Source organism: Haliotis rubra, unplaced genomic scaffold (assembly GCF_003918875.1).
Source record: "Haliotis rubra isolate DU_JTF1 unplaced genomic scaffold, ASM391887v1 Scf1007, whole genome shotgun sequence".
NCBI classification, from domain to species: domain Eukaryota; kingdom Metazoa; phylum Mollusca; class Gastropoda; order Lepetellida; family Haliotidae; genus Haliotis; species Haliotis rubra.
This window is the reverse complement of record NW_025764901.1, coordinates 270097-290794: the sequence shown is the minus strand read 5'-3', so window position 1 is coordinate 290794 and position 20698 is coordinate 270097. Positions and strand designations below refer to the sequence as shown.

Below are 20698 nucleotides of genomic sequence, written 5' to 3'. Positions count from 1 at the left end.
CAAACGACATTAAATAAGTAAATTATTATATTTAGTTCTTTTGATCTAAGTTTTATATCTTATTAAAGTACATGAAGTAAGGAGGAGTCGGGTTATGACACAATCAGTTTCGGCTCATCATCAGGTCAAGGCCCTTGCCCCACTATACGCAGCCCTTATAGTGAATGGAACTTCTTCCAGGACGCACTGCCTAATCGAGACGAACAATAATAATATAAATATTCTTACCAGGAGCATTGCGGGAGTGATGAAAAACCATGATATTCTGAAGAACAATGGGGCCGGTCTCCCGATCATTAGTGCAACATCGGCACTGATACGATTAACTCCTAGAATAAAGAAATACAGAAGGCACTCATTGTCACTTTAGAGATCGTTTTGAGGAAAGCATGTTTAGGCTATAATACAATTTAATATTCTTATTTTATTTTCCTAATGTGTTGCTGCACACAATTTATTATATCATATCATTATTTGATACAAAAGTGAAAAAGAGAACATGCTTGTTTTTCACTTCGGCTCTGATCTACTTGTAATAGGTATGTTAAAAATGTGTGGCGACATGGTTGCTTATGGATAATTACACAGGCAATTCATGCAGTAGAAATTTGTTCTTAACTGTCTGTGAAAATTCACGTTACATGTGTGTGCTTTTACACAGTTTTATTATGTCCTGCGTTGTTCAGTTCTTGTTTTGTACTAAGGGGAAATGGTTTGTTTGTAAAGGCAATTTGAGGAAAATATAAATTGCCGCCGGGTTGATGCATCTAATGAACGTTTTTTTTGCAGTGTGATGCTTAACCTACTACCAAGGATTCAGTTTGTTCGGGGGAATCAAAATGACCGACTGTATTTATTCTATCAGTTATGAAAATTTAAATATATTACTGTTCATGAAGACGATTTATTGTACTTTTGAGTTTGACATTATGTAACTAAACGTATTTAATGCAAAGTTGCAACTCACTGTAATACGTTTTCGATTGCAACAATATTGACTCTCCTGAGAGTTTCAGTTTCTGTTGGGAATGTTAATCATGCCTGCCCCATAAAATAATATAATTTTGAGTTTCAGTTTATCCCTTTTAGGTTTCGTAGAAAAATAGTCACCAGACGTGCGATGATACGAACAATCTATATCAAAGTCCAAAATATTTCCTGGTAAATGTATAAGATTAACCAACACGTGGTATGATTTTCGTGATAAAAACCTTGGTTTGTTGTTTGGCGCCTCACTAAGCTATAGTCCAGTGAGTGAGTGAGATAACATTTCAATATTTCAGCCATATCGTGACTAAATCAAGTTATAGATGAATATTGTTTAAAGGTAATTTACTTTTAAATAATCAACTATCAACGAAGGACAATAAAACAACTAGAATATCACAGAGAGAAATGTATAATTAGTAAATAAATCTAAAACAGTTTTAACCATAGAGGACAACAGGCTATAGATTGCCAACAACTGAACGTAGATCACCATAGTTTGGGCCATGGGGATTTACAGTGCTTTTGCTAACTGCATGGACCATAGCAGGATTTAAACCATCCCTTCAGCCGCTGGGGATTTTACTGAGTTTAGCCATTATTTAAAATAACAAATATTTTATGATTAAAGGTTAAGTTTGGTAGAACTAAATTTACCTCGAATATTTTAGGACTTAGGTACCCTCGCAGGAGGACAATAAGTTTACGATACTTTAACCCAATTTGATGAGCTATAGTCCAGCTACATGACGGCGTCGTACCGTGTCTGGACCAGTGTAATTGTCTTCGAGTTTATCGATCAGAGACATGCATTAGCCAAGTAAGAGATAGGAACGAACCCGAACAGCCTTCTAAATACACAGGGACTGGTTGCTGAAGACAAATATTTACCCGGAAGTACAGTGGTGTTGACAGTGGCTAATACAACTTGATTTCCACTAAATTGTCACAAAATCTAATAAACAGAAAAATCTGAGCCTTACCATATACCCATGCAAGAATTATACACTCCAGAAATCCAGCAGAGAAGAGGAATAAGGTGGCTATGTACCAGTCAACCAGTTGATACACGTACATTCCACCCTGAAAAATGGCAAAACATATTTCGAAAAATCAAGAAAGATATTTCAAATGTTCGGTATAATTGTAAGATTCTCAGTATACCTACGAGGGATATTTGAAATGTGTAGTACACTGTTAAAGGTTTACATGGACAGTACTGCCCCTTGGTCACTGGTGGCTTTTACCAAATACACAACAAGGCAGCACATTTCAGAGTCAACTGTCTGGATATACTCCATTGATGGAGATGGGGCTAACGGCTTACATCACTGTCCCACGTATCTCCAACGACCATTCATGCGAATATGTTATACTCCAGCTTCGTTGGTTAAATTGCTCTGGGACAACATTTACACAGTTCATTCTAGTTCGGCCCTGACCGTTCTGACACCTTCGCATAACTGCTAAGATGTAAGGGGTTTGTCCACAATGGTAAAGGTTGTTGACCAAGAAATCAACAGACATTTACTCCTCTAGTGTTGTGTTTCCTTTTTGCATGGTAAACATGCTTCATGTATTTATATGTGCAACTTTAGTCTTAAATTTTATAAAGTATTAATTCATTAAATAATTCATTCTTGTGAGGTAGAAACTGTTTGCAAACCTCAGTGGTGAATATAAGCCCCAGCAAAAACGACACGAGACAGTAGGCAGCAGTCACAGGGATTCTCCATTTCAGCAGGAAGGAATATTCATCCAAGATGGCCGATATTACTGTTTCTACGGTTGAAAACTATAACAACACAAAGCACACTAGCTTTACAATTTTCTGAATAATCTGTTCCGTCCCGGTAAAATACTTCATGTTGAAGGATGTGTTCTAACGTGTTTGTTTGCTTACATACTATACATACATATCTAGCTGTCTCTGGTAATCCTTTTGTGTTTGATTCTTGTGACTTCATATGAAATCACTGAATATCAGTAATGAAGATAAATAAAAACTGTTAAATCTCGTCTCTGAAAGAAGGAGAATATGTATATTGGTGTGAAACACAAACAATGTATTTTGTGTGAAATCGAACTAAATAAATACTTTACCCACGGGCCTACCCTCATCACCCTTGTCTTGTACATATATGTATGAGTGGCTTCTCACCAAAGAATCTTGTACCAGAAAAATCAGCATGACAAAGAACAGAACACTCCATATTTGTGGGAGCGGAAGTTGAGCCAGTGCTTCTGGGTAAATGATAAAGCCAAGACCGGGCCCTGGAAAAAACCCAATAACTAATGTAGAAAGTGTTTGAGCTTGTTTGTTACCGGAAAGAGTTACACTTTAATAAATGCATAATAAACTTATGTGCACAGTGGACCCGCAACATCTAGCAATTCATCATATTTTGAGAACATTTTAAAAGGAAAACCTTTACTCAGAAATACAAAGGGGCTGGATAGTCAGCATAACGTTAGGCCTCCAAACCGAGGTAGAATTGAGAACTGAACCAAACGTCTCGAGGAACAGGATTAAACGCAATCAGAGGATTCCGAAAACGTCTTGCATTCCTCCAGTTGGACTGATAGAATTGCTTAAATCTCAATATTTTTAACCACACACCTGAGGACAAAACATCTGTGATGTGGACGTTGGCTTCGTGAGCCATGGATCCAAGAAACGCGAATACAACTAATCCCGCAAACAAGCTTGATCCTCCACACGCCAGTGTACAGATGATTGCGTTCCTTGGGACAAAATGAACAAACTGAAATCAGTCTCAGGGGTGAAATACACAGAGATTATTAACTTCGTGTGTTTCCGTATATTAGGAATAAAAATTGTATTATGCGAGCCTTTCATACAATGTCATTCTATAATTATTAAAAAAAAATCATTGGTGGTATCTTTCTTAGACGATTGCCTCTCAGTCGTGCCTCATAATCCGTACCTTCAATTTGAAAGAAGGACTCCGTTTCATGTTTTCTAAAGTCATTTACTGCAGTAACGACTCCAGAACCCCTGTCATGAATTCTTACAGAATCACTAATTTTGAGAATGGGGGCAGCCATATTTGTTTACAAACAATGTAAGCTCGCAACGACGTCATCAATGAAATGTTTATGCTTTAGGATTCGCATGGTGTGTATGGAGTTTTGTGAAAGTAGTTCGTGGATTGTCGTAATTTGCATAGTTATCTGATCTATTTCATGTCAGATGTACAGAACATATATTTCTCAATGTTTTATCAGAAGGTATGTTTTTTATTCGAATGTAATAGTTATCATTAATCGAAAATATTATCAATATCTGAGCAAGTATACATCATAGTTAACTAACGACAAAAAGAAACTGTACATGAAATAAAATTGCATAAGATAAAAGTTATTTTGAAAAGTTATAAAAATAACCCTAAATACACATGGTGCTGACAGCATTTATGAAACACGGGGGAGACACGACTGGCAAGGTGTTTTGTTCACAGCTCAGATGTCAGGGCAAGGGTGAACTGACGGCGAGGTGAACGGTATGCTGATACTTGCGTTGTTCCAGGTTGACATTTGGTGGTAACAGCGTTATGGTATGGTGGGGGACAGTACATCTCATGATCGGACATAGCTTGTCATTGCCAATGGCAATCTGACAGGTCTGCGAGATCATTGGGGCTCATGCGCATCCGTTCTTTAAGGACAGAGCCCGTCCACATGTCGCTCGTGTTGTGACAGAATTTCCCGAGACAGCAGAACATTCCGATACTCCCTTGGCCAGCTGTTTCTCCGGACCTGTCCCCTATTGAGAATGCTTGGGATGAAATGGAGCGACGTTTACGTCAACACAGAATCAGCCATTGACGTTAGCTGAATTGGGACAAACGTTGGTTCAGACATGGAACAACATTCCCCAAGCGTTCTTCAATCGCTTAGTGTCGTCTATGCGTCGTCGTTGTCAAGCCTGCAGCAATGCCAATGGTGGACACACACGATACTGAATTTGTAAACTGACATTTGACACCACATCTCTTCCAGGGCGTGTCATGATGCCAAGTGTCAAATAATAGAGATTTCGATATTACCCTGCCAACACTTAAGCATTAAAAAATTGAATAAAATCAAATAATGCACAGTTACTTTATTCCAGTAATATATGTAACTCAATTACCTCAAACAATTGCTGTGGAAGGTGTTGTAGCTAGCCATTGATATAAGACCTCCATATCCTGGCCCCAGTGAGAAAAATACCTGAACACATGCTGTTACCCACACCTACAACAATATAAGCAAGATCATTGACTTATTCTTGGTGGATACCCAATCCACGCTATGATTCTATAGTCAGTTTCTTAACAGCAACAACATAAAAAGAAAACAAACAACAACAATTTTCAATATCCCCTTGATGTAAGCCGTTAAATCAATACTCACATGTATGTGATAATTTGATTTAAGTCTCTGTTACTCACCAGACTTGCAGTAATATGATAACACTGCCACCTTGTTTTGCTACCAATGTTTATAACTAGCACAAAAAATCAAAGCCAGGATGACGTCAAAGATGCTCGGAAAAGGAAAGAAACAGTACCTGTGCAACTTCCTCAAACAGAGGGCATGAAGAGCATGCTGAAGTGGGAAAGTTCAGGGTTGGATTAACAGGAGTCATAGGGTCTAGGTGAGTGAGTTGAGATTCTTCACATCGACAGTGTTTCAGCCATATCGTTACTAAAACAAGTTATACGTTGATGAGACACTAGACACTTAGAATATATAAACCCGTTGACAAAAGGCAGTACAAACAACTAGAACACAACAGAAGCAGATGTTGCACTAGGACTTAAATGTAAAACTATAGGCAATACAATATGTATTTCAGTATATATATTTCAATACAAATCTTTGGAAATATGTGATCTTATCATGGATGAAAATATTGACATGATGTTCATTATAGAGACATGGTTGAAAGCTCGGGGAGAAGAAGTCACGCTTTCTGAGCTGACACAAACTCAAGCATGTTCCGTGGATACACTCACCTGGTGGTGGTATCCTTTTATTGTATAGAGAGTATATGAGGGTGCAACATGTGGTTACTCACAACCATGACTTCAAATCCATTGAACTGATGGAGACACTTGTCACTCTTCAAGAGGAAACAATCAGGATTCTGTGTATCTACAGACCTCCGCAGTCTAAAGTAAACACATTATAGTTTCCACAGTGTTTTGCTGACTTTTCTCAATTTTTGGATGCACTTAATGTTGATAAATGCAAATTTATGATCATCGGAGACATTCACTATGACGATAGTTCCAGGTTTGATACCACTAAGATTGTCCGACTTCTGGAGGCTCACAGATTGGAACAGATAGTCATTACAGCAACTCATCAGAATGGCCATATTCCGGACTGGGTGATTGTACGGCAAAAGATAATGTGATCAAAGATATTACTGTATTGGACAGACAGATGTCGGATCACTTCTTCATCTCCGTGGATATGGCTATTCACAAATCTACACCCGTGTAGTGTAGGAATATCAAACAGATGTCTCAAAGTGAATTCAAGAATAGCATTTCTGAATCGGAGCTACTGCCTCATACATATGATTATTTAAAGCTAGCGTCAAGCTTCAGTGATTATTTCCAAGCTGAAATAGAAAAGATAATATCTGGCCTAGATGCCTTATCTTCAGATATTGGTTTCACGAGTGATGAATTTGCTGGTGATGTTCTCACAGCCTTTCCTCCGCTTACTCCGGCAGAGGTTCTGGTGCTGATCAGTCAGTCTAAACCAACAACATGTGCCTTAGACCCACTTCCCGCAAAGTTCTTGTTGGAACATGTTGATGTACTTCTTCCTGTCATCACAAAGTTAATCAACACGAGTCTCCAGACAGGAGTCGTCCCCCCTCCACTCAAGAAGGCTTCTATTAAGCCTACACTGAAGAAACCTACCCTCGAAAATAATCAGTTGAACAACTACAGACCTGTATCAAATTTACCTTTCCTGGCTGAACTCCTTGAAAAAGATGTTAATAAAGGCTTACAGGAACATCTTGAGTGAGTGAGGTAATATTTAACGTCACCTCGGCAATATTTCAGCCATATTGTAACGACAAAAGGTTTTGTACTAAGAATAAACATATGTATACTTATTTAAAAACCTGCCATCGAAGGACAGTATAACGATTAGAATATCACAATTCGATTAAAACTAGTTTGAATTCAGTGTAAAATGTTAAATCATTTCAAAACAACACAATATAAAATCGGGCTATAGATAATGGTTTGGTAAAGAATGTTCTAGAAGCAGCCAGACGTAAATTAGCTAAGCCTGTAACGAAGAAGGAGCCTGTTGATATTGATATTCTGCATAAAGTGTACGATTCCAGGAGTGAAAATGCATCATTGGCTGATTTGAGAATATTAGCTGTATGTTTACTGGCTTATTCTGGGTTTTTGAGATCAGCAGAATACCTTCCAACATTACCGTATTATAACGGCTCGACAGCCGACATATGGCATACAATACCATATTACCGTATTATAACTGCTCGACAGCCGACATATGGCATACAATACCATATTACCGTATTATAACGGCTCGACAGCCATAACCCACCATCATGCCATATGACATGAACGATGCATGATCATGAGAATCTGAAACATACAGAAATACAACATTAGAATACAAACATGATAAATGCTGAAAGGCCGGGAGTGCACTGCCGCGGAACGGACGTCGGTTCCTGTTGTTCAGTATGTGCTTGTTGTGTTCCATGAAGACGGGAATGGGGGCGACTAGGAGAATGCCAATATCATTGCCATTAACCATGATGTTCGTTTTATCTCATGACTGTCCAAGATAGTCATTCTGGCCCAAACTGAAAGAAATAATTGAAAGGTATTTATACATTTCCATCACGCACCTGCACGTCCGTTAATTTGTTGAAATCAGGAGTGATGAAGAACAGAACACCTTGTGGTCCGCCAGGTAGAGTCAGTCCACGGACAAGCAGGATGAAGAGAAACACATATGGCATTGTCGCCGTCACGTACACAACCTAAACAAAGCAGATTAACAAGAGTAAATAACCTTCAATGTATAGACGGCTTATGTGCAATTACATAGCAACATCATAGATATTTGTTCATTAAGAGGTAGGTCAACATGGAAATGAAAGGACAAAGTAAAAGCAGAAGAATGAAACTCATCAACATGTCTTCATTGAAACCTTGATCAAGAACAGATAGAGAGTGACTGTATCTTTTTCTGTCATTATTTCTGATCCGGTGACAAGCTTCAGGGAAATGAAAACGATCCTTTCTAATATTTTTTTTTCCATCCTGGATACACAGCCGGAACCGTTTAGTATCCAGATGTACCATTTGATATTAAGGGGATGGAATGATTCTTTCAGTTCCAGAGACAATAGGGCAAACTACATTTCCTAAATAAAATCAAACTTTTACATCAGTCATGAGGTACAGGACATCATTCTGGTAGGAGAGACACTAAGATACTAAAAAGAGTGGGCATTACCTTTCCAATTGATTTGATACCTTTCACCAGACTGCTGAATATTAAAATCCAGGTGACAAGGAGACACAGAGCGAGTTCCCACTTGATGCCTCCCAGATGTTCCAGTCCTGAGCTGATGCTGAGGACCTTGTATCTGAAAACAAGTCACGGTTGATTTGATCTCGTCATCAGATATGTGTGTACTGGTGTAAGAATCGAAAATGACACTGAAACTGAGCAATAAGAGGCATTACATGAGGAATAGTGAGTGAGTGAGTTAATATTTAACGTCACATCGGCAATGTGACGAAAACAATTTATACAATAAAGATGAAAACATTCTGAAGATGGAAACATTCTGAAGAGTAAAACCTGTCAACGATGGACAGTAAAAGTACTAGATTATCACAGATATGAATTTACAACTACGATGCAAAACTGAAACATTTTAATCAAAGAAGACAATACAATGTAAAACGCGGGCTATAGATCGTCAGCAACTTACATGAGGAATACAACTGTTCCCACAGTACAATGTAATTGTAAGCCACGTTGGTAATCATTCCATCATAATGTTCCGACTTCAGGATATTATATCTCGATACGAAATTAATGTTTGCTGAAATAAAATATTACATCAAGTCCCTATTCAAAATCTCTCCCCTAAAGTACCTGCTAATAGTAGTCATTAGTCAATCTTAAGTAAATATAAGGATAGTGTAACTGAAAGTAAAAGTGACCTAAATATAGGCAAATGGTTTTACAGACAGGTCTGAAAACAATCAAAGAATGATACAAAGGCTCTTGTTCTTGAACATGTGTCTACATACTGCCAGAACTCTTCAGCTGCAGTGTGGAATAACGTTTCATTCTCCCCAACGCTGTCAGTAAGATTTGTGGTGACTGCCAATGATTTGTTGACTTGAGTTTCGTTTGGAACGGCGGAGCTACTTGCTGAAAGTAACATAACATAATTAGCCCTTAAAAGACACTATTCACGATAAACCATGGTTTTGAGCAGAGCAGATGAATCGACGCACCCCTTTTCGTTTACGAACGTACGTGTGCTTCCCCATATAGTGTTCAAACCGAAGTACATAGATTTGATAAGCCAATAACAAATGAAAATATTGTACTGTTCATTTGATATAGTATTACCAATCTACTGGCAGCAATAAAAACAAGGTTTATGGATCCGATCACTTAACTTGTGTCATCGGAAAGGTTTTGATATTTCACATCACCCGTGACCGCCGTATACTAGTCGATTGAACGGTTCAGACTGTATCATTAGCCAGGTTTTATGAATCAGAACCAAATAGTGATGATAACGGGTGTTTACTGTATCCTGGTGACCGTATACGTTTTACAAGGAGAGCATATCCATCCCCATACATATACATACAATAATCTTACCCGTCATTAACTTCATGTTTTCAACACAATTCTCAGTGTTCCAGGTGTTGTCGCAGCTGGTCCAGGGAAGAACTGTTCTACAGGAGTAGATCATGTAGTACACGGCCCAGGCACAGGTGGTACTGTAGTAAACTATCACCCCTCCGGATATGATAAGCATGCCGATCCCCAAGCCTGGTCCGGAAACGTAATATAAATACACATAAATTCTTTGGTTTCTCCGTGTCCTGAAGTATACTACTGGAATAAAGTAACTGTGCATTATTTGATTTTATTCCAATTTTTGATGTGAAAAGATAATTTGATTTGTGGTATTGTCCTTAATCACTGTCAATCATGACAGGATAATATCGAAATCTGTATGATTTGACACTGGGCACCGTGACACGCCCTGGAAGAGATGTGGTGTCAGATGTCAGTTTACAAATTCAGTATCGTGTGTGTCCACCATTGGCGTTGATGGGTTTGACAACAACGACGCATAGACGACACTAAGCGTTTGAAGAAAGCTTGTTCCATGTCTGAACCAAAGCTTGTCCCAATTCCGCTAACATCAGTGGCTGATTCTGGGTTGACATAAACGTCGCTCCATTTCTTCCCAAGCGTGCTCGATTGGGTGTAGGTCCGGAGAAAACGGCTTGCCAGGGGAGTACCGGAATGGTCTCAGTTACGTCTCTGTCCTTGAATTTATCCATAAATATTGTCCTCATTCTTCATCTCCTCAACTTCTAGAATACCAATCAAAGAAGCCAATGATCTCCACCCTGTATCGCCGACCTGTCAGATTACAATTGACAAGGACATGTTGTGTCTGACCTTGAGATGCGATGCGTCACACCATAAAGCTGTAGACACCAGACTGTCGACGTTGAACAACACACGCGTCAGCATACCGTTCATCTCACCGTCATTACACCCTTGCCATACGATCTGAGCTGTCCAGATGAAATCTCGACTAGTCAGTGAATAAAAAAACAATCCCAATCTTGTGTCCTGTACCGTAGACGCTGTCGGCACCAGGCAAGACGTGCCTCTCGGTGACGTTGGAGATAGAAAAACCCCAGAAAAACCGCGCGGTGAGGCAGTAAATGTTCCGAGCAGTCAAAGGGGCAGTCGAATGTGGTTGTCTTGGTGACGTGATGACACTCGTGGACAGCCGCTCCGAGGCAAATCTCTCGTGTTCCCATTATGTTGAAAACGTCTCTATGGAGACGAGATCGTGTTTTGATGGACACCAAATGTCTGACCACTTCATTTTGGCCAATTCCAGTCTCCAGTATCCACAGCGCAGAGACGCTGATTTCCTGTAATCTGTGGCATACGTACGCGTACTTTAGATAGAAATCAACGTATTTTCCTAAACATTCAGAGGGAAGAGAATACTTAACCGTTCTTCAGTTTTCAATATCAGGTGTGTGACCTTCAGGTGTCAAAAAACAACCAATTAAGTTCATTTTTATAACTTTTCAAATAACTTTTATTTTATGCAATTTAATGTTATGTACAGTTACTTTTTTCCGTTAGTGTAGTTACCTATCAAACTTCTATAGTTTATAGTTGATCCTGCAATCTATATATTCTGATACAAAATTAGGTTGGTATTAACTCATCTGTGTTCTCTCAGATTTCCAAAGGACTACCCTATGCATTCTCGGATGAACAATCTTCACGGTTAATTTTATACATTTGTCGGCAATAACAGACAAATCACAGATCGACATTTAAATGAGAAGTATGAGTGTAGTCAATCAAATATTCGAACTGAAACAGAGAAGATTAACCTATGGCATATCAGTTAGTATTTTCGTACACAAAGTTACCAATAGTGAGGAAGCATTACTGACTGTTCAAATAAATCAACAGCCCTTCTTTGCAAACGGAAAATTACTCAAATGGGCTTGGCTTTTGTATCGTAAATTGGCATACTGTAAGAAGACGCCCACCTTTTATCAAGGGACATACACCCCACACATGAGCGGCACCTTTCCCGTGGAACTGTCCTATAACAACTTCCAGAAAGAACAGCGGCAAACCACAAAGCAGCAGACACGAAATGTAAGGGATGAGAAAGGCACCTGCGAGAAAACACGGGAAAACAATCTAAGTGTGGTTTCATTTTAGAGTGGCATACGTTCTCAGTGTTTGTCTTAAGAGATCACATTTCAGTGGTTACAGGAAGTCACTCACTCATATTGGACACATTTTTAATTGCCTCGGAATACATACATAGAGAATCGCACCCAAGTGTCTACTGATATCAATAATACCAACACGAGTTGATAAAGTTACAAATATCCGAGGATTGCCGAGGATATTTTTACTTTTATCAACGAGTGTTGATATAATTGATATCAGTAGACACGAGGGTGAGATTCTATATATCATAAAAACAAACTCTTCATTAGTTTTCAATGAAAAATGTACATCTCCGAAGACGGTACTGCCATTAGACTTGCAGTGCAGCCATGTCATAGCATTGTGACGCCATCACGTTCATGATGTCATAGCATTGTCAGGGCATTGTACAAAGTCTACTGACAAAACGATATCTCCTTGGAGATATCGTTTGATATCACATAAGCAATATATCCAGTGGAACACAGTTTTTTTATGATAAACATGGTTTCATCACCGATCCATTCACTGATTATTAATTGTTGGTATATCAGACGTTGGGGAAAGCCCCGTCGTTTACTTTGACCTTCATGAACATTGTCTTGTAGTTATAGCTATCTCTGGATTACTTTTAATTGACTGTCTTTCCGTAAAGTGGGCAATGTGATAAATAATGGCAACGAAAACCCTTTAAGCAACTGTAATACATCTGAGAAAAACAATCAGAGACAACGTACGAATCCGACTACATGTATATCGCGAACACGTGTTTATTACTATCAAATAGTAATGATACCTGGTGTTCCCATAGAGCATATTCATCCCGCCCCAACTGTCACAAACACAAGCACTCTAGAAAGCACGCATTCCACTGCTAAAAGCTTGCTTAAAAGCATATTTATTTGTATTTGGAATGCATACCTCCACCATTTGTTTTGCAGATGTACGGGAAACGCAACACATTTGAAAGGCCAACACAATAGCCAACGACTGTCAAAAGGTACTGCACTTGCGAGCCCCAGTTTCCTCTTGCCTGCTCCTCGTCCCCACCATGGTCGGAATGAGTGTTGTCGGTAACGTCGCATGATGTAATTGTATCTTCAGTTTGAGTTGCTGCCTTCTGGGGTAAATCCATCGCTTAAGAAAAAAAGTCACGTTTATTAAAAATAATTCGACATCGCTGGTCCGAATGTTTTTCTTTTCTTTCTGTGCCATACACATTGTCTGAGTTCCATATGATTTTAAAGAAATTGTATTTCATGTGTCTGTGGAGTTCTTGGTACAGACGGGCATGCCAAATAATGTACATAATGACTCAAGTGTGATGCTTGATGATCTTTGATTACTTAAAGTCATTTGACGTGTTTTGAACAAAAGAAGCGACAAAAACATTGCATAAAGTAACCTGTTGCTTGTTCAAAATGTTTTTTTGAAGATTGGGTGAACAAATGAACTTGTCACCGAATGTAATGCATTGAAGAACAGGCAAATACCAATCAGCAGCTGTGTAACATGTGGAACATATTTTTAGAAGTTTATAATGAAAAAAACGTATTGAAACTACAATAATGCAGAGATAGTTTTAGAGTGCTGACTAATCACCAGTACAGTTTATTTTAAAATACATGCAAATAATAGAGACAGGAAGACAAAGTCATCAATATCCCCCGCAATGGTAAAATACTCTTCATGAATATGTGAATTAGTTATGACTATGTCAAATGTACAGTGTGATGTTCCTCAGTAATGTTATAGAGTGGTACTGTTGATTTATTTCATTAGGTTCTTGGATACCCCAAGTGAGTGAGTTTAGTGGAAAAAGAGTATTGAAAAGTTTAGTTAAAGTTAAAGTTTTTGCTATGGAAACGCAAACAATATTTTATTCAGAAATCCAAAACTACCAAAAGGCACCAGTTCACCACCAAATCTATCTATGTGCCAGTGTGGTGAAGAAACACTGAACGGTAACAAAGTTCTGCTCCGGAAAAGAGCTGTACCGCCAATAACCGCGTAATCATGCTTGTCGCCATGGAACGCAAAAAATATTATACTATTAAAAAAAGAACGCATAACCCAGAAATCTGTTGTGAAAATGTTGTTTTTTCACACATGTATAACTCGTCCACAAATAGACTTTAGTACATGATTTTTTGCATCAGTTTAGAAGAAGGAAATGTTATAATTTTAGATAACGGAGACGTTGAGCCCCATTGTAACGACGTAGCACGGTCCCGACGTCGGATCTCCTGGCTCTCAGTCCAATCTCTCTCAACCTGTTCCGTACCGTTTGACCGGATATCCTCCGAAGTCCAGGTACCCTGGCTGCTGTGATCTCACCCATGGCAGTACGATCACGCAAATGTATAACCCGGATGTACCGATCTTGGGCTGCAGTGGTGACTCGAGGTCTGCCTGTACGGGGATGGTCATTTGTTATGCCTGTTTGGTTGTAACGAGCTGTAAGCCGTGATATCGTGCTCAGACTAATTCAGACCCCTGACAACAGAAGATTGGTAATCCTCAGCGTACATTCTTTCAATGGCGATGTTCGGTGTCGCAGCGTAGTGATTTGACCTTGAAACGCCTTTAAAACGAATGCCGAATTCTGAAAGTAATCTGGATTTTTATAGCCAGACAGTGAATGCTCTCTCAACTGGGAGGTGATTTCTGTTGCGTTGTAGTGATGCCTTTTTAATCCTTGTAAGAAATCTCATCAAAATATACATTTTCAGGTAAAGTCGATTTTTTACTTGTGCAAATGTGTAAAACCATGTTATCAACACTTTTGTTACATATGTTGACGATTGTGTGAACACAATAGGTGATTAATAGAATTTTTTGGGATAATATATTATATTTTGCTTGACGCACCGTTTGCAAATGTCTGCTCCATCATTTGCGTGATGGCACCCATGAAGGGCCACCTCCTCGTGGTGGGTGCTGGGTCACGCTAAGCGCCCTTCAACCCCCGTTGTGGACCCGGGGGAATATTAGGTCCACCAACCCGTTTGCCGTGGGTTGCGCCCCTGTGTCGGTGGAGGACGGGATTCTGGTGGTTGAGGGCACAGGAGCCAGGAACAGTGTTCCTTTTGCCCAACACACCACTTCGACCCTTACTTCACCTAGACGGGTGGTAGAACGGGCCCGGTTCTACCAATCGGCTGGTCATGTCATGCCCTGTGCATGGTCAACTTCACATTATGTATATCTCTGTATCTTTTCCTAGAAATGCTGTTGTGATACTCTTACGTTGGAAAATTGTTACTCTGCCTAGAGTCCTATGCCAGAAGGCGGTGGCTCATGGGCCAATCTGGCATTACTGACCTCCGGGTTCTAAGTGTCTTCAGATAATCGCCATGGGCGGAACCAGCCTGACCTTTATTCTGTTTGACAATTTTAGCTACCTGTGTCTGTATTGCTCGAGTATAGCAACCCTGTAGCCCTGGTGTTTCGGAGTCGGTTTCCACTTCGACACCGTTCTTGTTGACACTCCATGGTGGGGGTGGGGAGCAGGGTTGTCGAATTTCCGTTTTTATTATGGCTACCCAAATTCTACCTGGTTCTCGATCAAAAATAAAAGGCGACATGTTGAAACAGATGCTTTATCATCTTCTGATGATGATTCTGCTGCAGTCAGTATTGATTCCTGGCCACGCTTTCTGGTTGTGAGAGAATTGATGGACAACCTTTAAAGCTTAACCCTTTGCCATATCAAAGGCCATTGCTGGAATATGTGGTGAAGTGAAAAATGTCACACGTCTCAGGACAGGTTCTCTATTAGTTGAATGTGCAAAGAGACCAATCTGTCAATTTGCTCGAAGCTCGTCAATTTGCAAATACTGGGATTACTGTGTCAATCCATAAAACACTTAATTCCTGCAGAGGCATAATCCGTGATCGAGCTAAATGTCTCGCTGACATGTCAGAGGAAGAAATTGCTTCTGAACTGAAGGCCCAAGGTGTCACCTCTGTCAAGAGATTCACTAGGAAAAACGGTGATGATATAATTAAGACCAATACCTACCTGTTTACCTTCTGTCTCACGTCACTACCAAAATCAATAAAAGCGGGATATTTTAACATCGATGTGGAAGTGTATATCCCAAATCCACTTCGATGTTTCAAATGTCAAGCGTTTGGACACGGAGCTAAGTCATGTCGCAGTTCCCCAGTTTGTTCCCGTTGTGGTGGAACGCATGAAAACGTCAACTGTACAAATGAAATTAAATGTGCAAACTGCAACGGTGACCATGTGTCATTTTCCAAATTATGTCCAGCATATGACATGCAAACACAAATTTTGAAATTGAAGCATACCAACAATATATCCTTCAATGAAGCAAAGAAATTATTACCAGTTAATAGTCGCTTGTCTTCTACCAAAACATTACGCAGCAGCTGTTTCTACTCCTTGCCCAAAGGTTGATCAGGGCTGTCAAACTGCAATCACCTGGGTCTCAGACGACCAAACTGTTTTGTACAGCGTTTCTGGTACCGGAAATGGTGCTGCCACTCAGACAGATACTGATATTGAAGCAGACCTTCCGCTTCCAGCATTGTCTGCCACTCCATCAGACTCAAGAATTTGCCAGCACCTCAAATTCTTTCCAGACCCTGAAACCCAGACAGCACCAGTAACCAAACCTAAACGTCTCACGAACAAAGAACGGAAACAACTTAAAAAGAAATTAGGGCACTTAAACACTTGGAAGTGGCTGCCCTTTATCCGTCCCTGTAGAGGTTCACAACACCTTTGAACCTCTGGACATGGAGGAGGTCACTCCATCGCTGCCAGATCAGCGAAGAGGTCCTTCTCCCGTGCTCGATCTCCCATTGAACCACCATGACTTCCTCCACTAATTTACTTCAATGGAATTGTAGGGACTTCGTAATAACTTTAATGATCTTCAGCTATTATTACAAGATCTAAAACCATCAGCCTTTTTGCTTACAGAAACTTTCCTTAAAGTTACAGATAATTTTGACTTGAGATATTACAACTCATATCATCACTTCTCTCCTCCGGGTGATAAAGCTTCTGGAGGATCTTCTGTTATGGTGAGGCAGGGCGTCATTCACAGTCCTGTTCCTCTTAATACCCCTCTCCAGGCTGTTGCTGTGCGAGTAACCCTAAATATCGTTTTACCCTGTGTTCTTTATATGTTCCACCTTCGTTCTGTCTCCGACAGGTTGATCTTCAAGCATTATATGACCAGCTACCAAAGCCCTGTGTCATCATGGGAGATTTAAATGGCCATAACCCGCTTTGGGGTAGTAATAACATCAATACAAAGGGTAAAATCTTGGAGGAGTTTTTCTCAAACAATGATTTGTGCATATTTAATGATGGTTCTCATACATATCTACATCCAGGGACTGGAACTTACTCTTGTCTGGATTTATGCATTGTTGACTCTAATTTACTGAGTGAATTTGAATGGTCAGTTCACGATGACCTCTGTGGAAGTGACCATTTTCCTACCATATTGAAATCTGTGACACCTTCTGATGTTCCTCCATCATCACGATGGAACTTTGCTAAAGCCAACTGGGATTTGTATGAACTTCGTTGTTCTACTAAACTTACACCTGGTGCTTTTTTTGATGTTCCCGACCCTGTAACACTCTTCTCTAACGAACTTCTTAAAATAGCTGATGAATGTGTTCGAAGTCCTCTTCCAATCCACATACGTAAACCATGGTTTAACGCTGACTGCAAACAAGCTAGGAAGGCCCGGAAGAAAGCTGAACAGTATTTCCGTCGCCATCCTATGGTCCACAATTTAAATAAGTTCAAAATTTTAAACGCGCTAAAACAAGGCGTACTTTTAAACAAAACAAACGTCAGTCTTGGCAAAATTATGTTTCAAAATACATTCACGCACGCCAATGTCAAAGGTATGGAACATGATCCAGAAAATCAAAGGTAAGGGTTCTAAATCTAGCATTCACCATCTGAAGATGGGAATCAATTATTGACTAATAAATCAGATATTGCCAACAAGCTTGGTGAGACTTTAATAAACATTCTTCCTCATCTAATTATGTACCTGCATTCCAAACATATCAAAACAGCAGGAAAAGAAATCTATTAATTTCAATTCAGACAATGGGAAGACTACAATGAAACCTTTTCGATACATGAGCTTCATACTGCTCTTGACCAAGCTCACGATACTGCTTCAGGAGCTGATGGTATACATTATCAACTCCTGAAGCACTTGCCTGAATCATGTTTAGAGACGCTCCTATCTATTTTTTGATGACATTTGGACATCTGGTCAATTTCCTTCGTCGTGGCGTGATGCTATTATTGTGCCCATCCCTAAACCTGGACGTAATCATACTGATCCTTCCAGTTATAGGCCAATTTCATTAACTAGCTGTGTTTGCAAGACCATGGAACGCATGATAAATAATCGACTTGTTTGGTACTTGAAACAAATAACCTTATAACTAATATACAATGTGGTTTCCGTAAAACCGTAGTACCATCGATCATTTAGTGCGCTTAGAATCTTTTGTGAAAAATGCCATAATTAATAAACAACATGCAGTGTCGATCTTTTTTTCGATTTAGAAAAAAGCATCACGACACAAACATGGAAACATGGGATTTTAAAGATTTACATGACTTTGGATTACGAGGCCGTTTGCCTCAATTTATATCAACTTTTTAAATAACAGGCAATTTCAGGTCCGAGTGGGTTCAACCCTGTCTGACCATTATAATCAGGATCAGGGGAGTCCCGCAAGGCAGTATTTTGTCTGTAACACTCTTTAGCATCAAGATTAACAGTTTATCAAAGGTTTTAACTGATTCAATTGATGGATCACTTTTTGTGGATGATTTTAATATTTCTTGTGTCGGTAAGAATATGCATACTATTGAACGGCAAATGCAGCTGTGTTTAAATAAAATACATAACTGGTGTCTTGAAAACGGCTTTAAAATTTTCTAAATCCAAAACTAATTGTATACATTTTGTAGAAAATATAAACCGCATAAAGACCCGGAACTGTTCCTCAATGGCACTCCCATCAAAGTTGTAAAGGAGGCCAAGTTCTTGGGTTTAATTTTTGACTCGCATCTAACTTTTCTTCCCCATATCAAGTCCCTAAAGACTAAATGCTTGAAGGCACTTGACTTGTTGAAAGTCGTTTCCAATTCTAAGTGGGGAGGATCAAACTACCCTCCTACAACTATATCGATCATTGGTACGTTCCAAACTTGATTATGGCTCCATCGTTTATGGTGGAGCCTGCAATAGTAATCTAAAACTTTTAGATTCTGTCCACCACCAAGGTCTCAGACTATGTCTTGGTTCCTTTAGAACTTCACCTGTTGACAGCCTTTACGTCGAGGCTGATGAGCCATCTCTTACACAACGCCGTATAAAATTAACTTTACAGTATATTACAAAACTTTATTCCAATGAGTCAAACCCTGCATATAACTGTGTCTTTACTCCACTATATGAAGATATGTATAACAAGAAGCCTTCTCTTGTTCCGCCTCTTGGTATAAGAGTGAAACCTTTCCTTTCTGCTGCTGGGATTGAGCTAGAACATATAGCTCCTTCCCGTTTTCTTTCTTCTCCGCCTTGGCAGTTGGTTTAGGCCACAAAGTTGATCTAACATTAACTACATTTAAAAATCAGAAACAAACGAGTTACAGTATAAACAAGAATTTAGTCAATTAAGAAATAAATATAACACATACAAATCCTTATTTTACAGATGGGTCCAAGGATGGTGGCGCAGTGGCATGTGCCACTGTCATTGGATCCCGAACAATATCTTCTAGAATACCGGATAACAGCTCTATATTTACAGCAGAAGCTAACGCCATCTTAACCGCTCTTAAATATATTAATAAACACCGTAAATTTAAACAACAATATATCATCTTTCAGATTCTCTTTCGTGTCTTCAGGCTATTAAAAATCTTTCTTGCAAACATCCACTTTTATTAGAAATTATTGAATTGTACAGTGAACTTGCTACTGGCCAATGCGACATCGTCTTTTGTTGGTTACCCAGCCACGTTGGCATTTCTGGGAATACAATGGCCGATCTTGCTGCTAAGGCAGCACTCAACAAATCTGTGACACCACTTCTAATTCCATACTCTGATTATAAAGCCAGCATTAGAACATACATCCGCGATCTGATGCAGAAAAAGTGGACACCCAAGTAGGTATTAATAAATTACATGCAATAAAACCCTACATTGGTTACACCTACTTGGGTTGTCAGTCCAGATTTGAGGAGGTCATTATGCGACGATGTCGCATTGGCCATACCAGATATACTCACGAATATTTATTGAAAGGCGAAGATCCTCCGTTTCCTTTGTGATGAAAGAATCACAGTCAAGCATGTCCTGCTTGACTGCGTTGAATATTCCATCACAAGGGATAAATATTTTAATGTCAAAACACTGAAGGATCTTTTTATAATGTTAATTATCATTTAATAGTTGAATTTTTAAAGAATTAGATTTGTTGACAGATCTGTAAATAGCTAAATATTTTATTGTTGGTAGTTTATATTAAAGTAACTGAGATTGTTAGTGGCTGTACCCTCAAAGGGGTTGAAGTATTGTAAAATTATTGTCCTCCTGAGAGGGTACGTAAGTCCCCAAATGTTCAAAGTCTATTTA

The 20698-nt window shown here is 39.3% G+C and overlaps 1 protein-coding gene across 1 annotated transcript; it reads right to left on the bottom strand.

Moving 5' to 3' along the window:
• Nucleotides 1-296: 296 nt before the first annotated feature.
• LOC124268017 (sodium- and chloride-dependent glycine transporter 2-like) lies at nt 297-13168 on the bottom strand. The gene is made up of 11 exons (XM_046703025.1): nt 12955-13168; nt 11862-11993; nt 9919-10092; nt 9333-9456; nt 8524-8656; nt 7910-8044; nt 5144-5247; nt 3608-3732; nt 3149-3261; nt 2654-2782; nt 297-329 (listed from the first exon to the last, which is right to left on the bottom strand). Exons 1-11 carry the CDS (start codon nt 13166-13168, stop codon nt 297-299), a joined length of 1416 nt encoding a protein of 471 aa, XP_046558981.1.
• Between the last annotated feature and the right edge of the window lie 7530 nt (nt 13169-20698).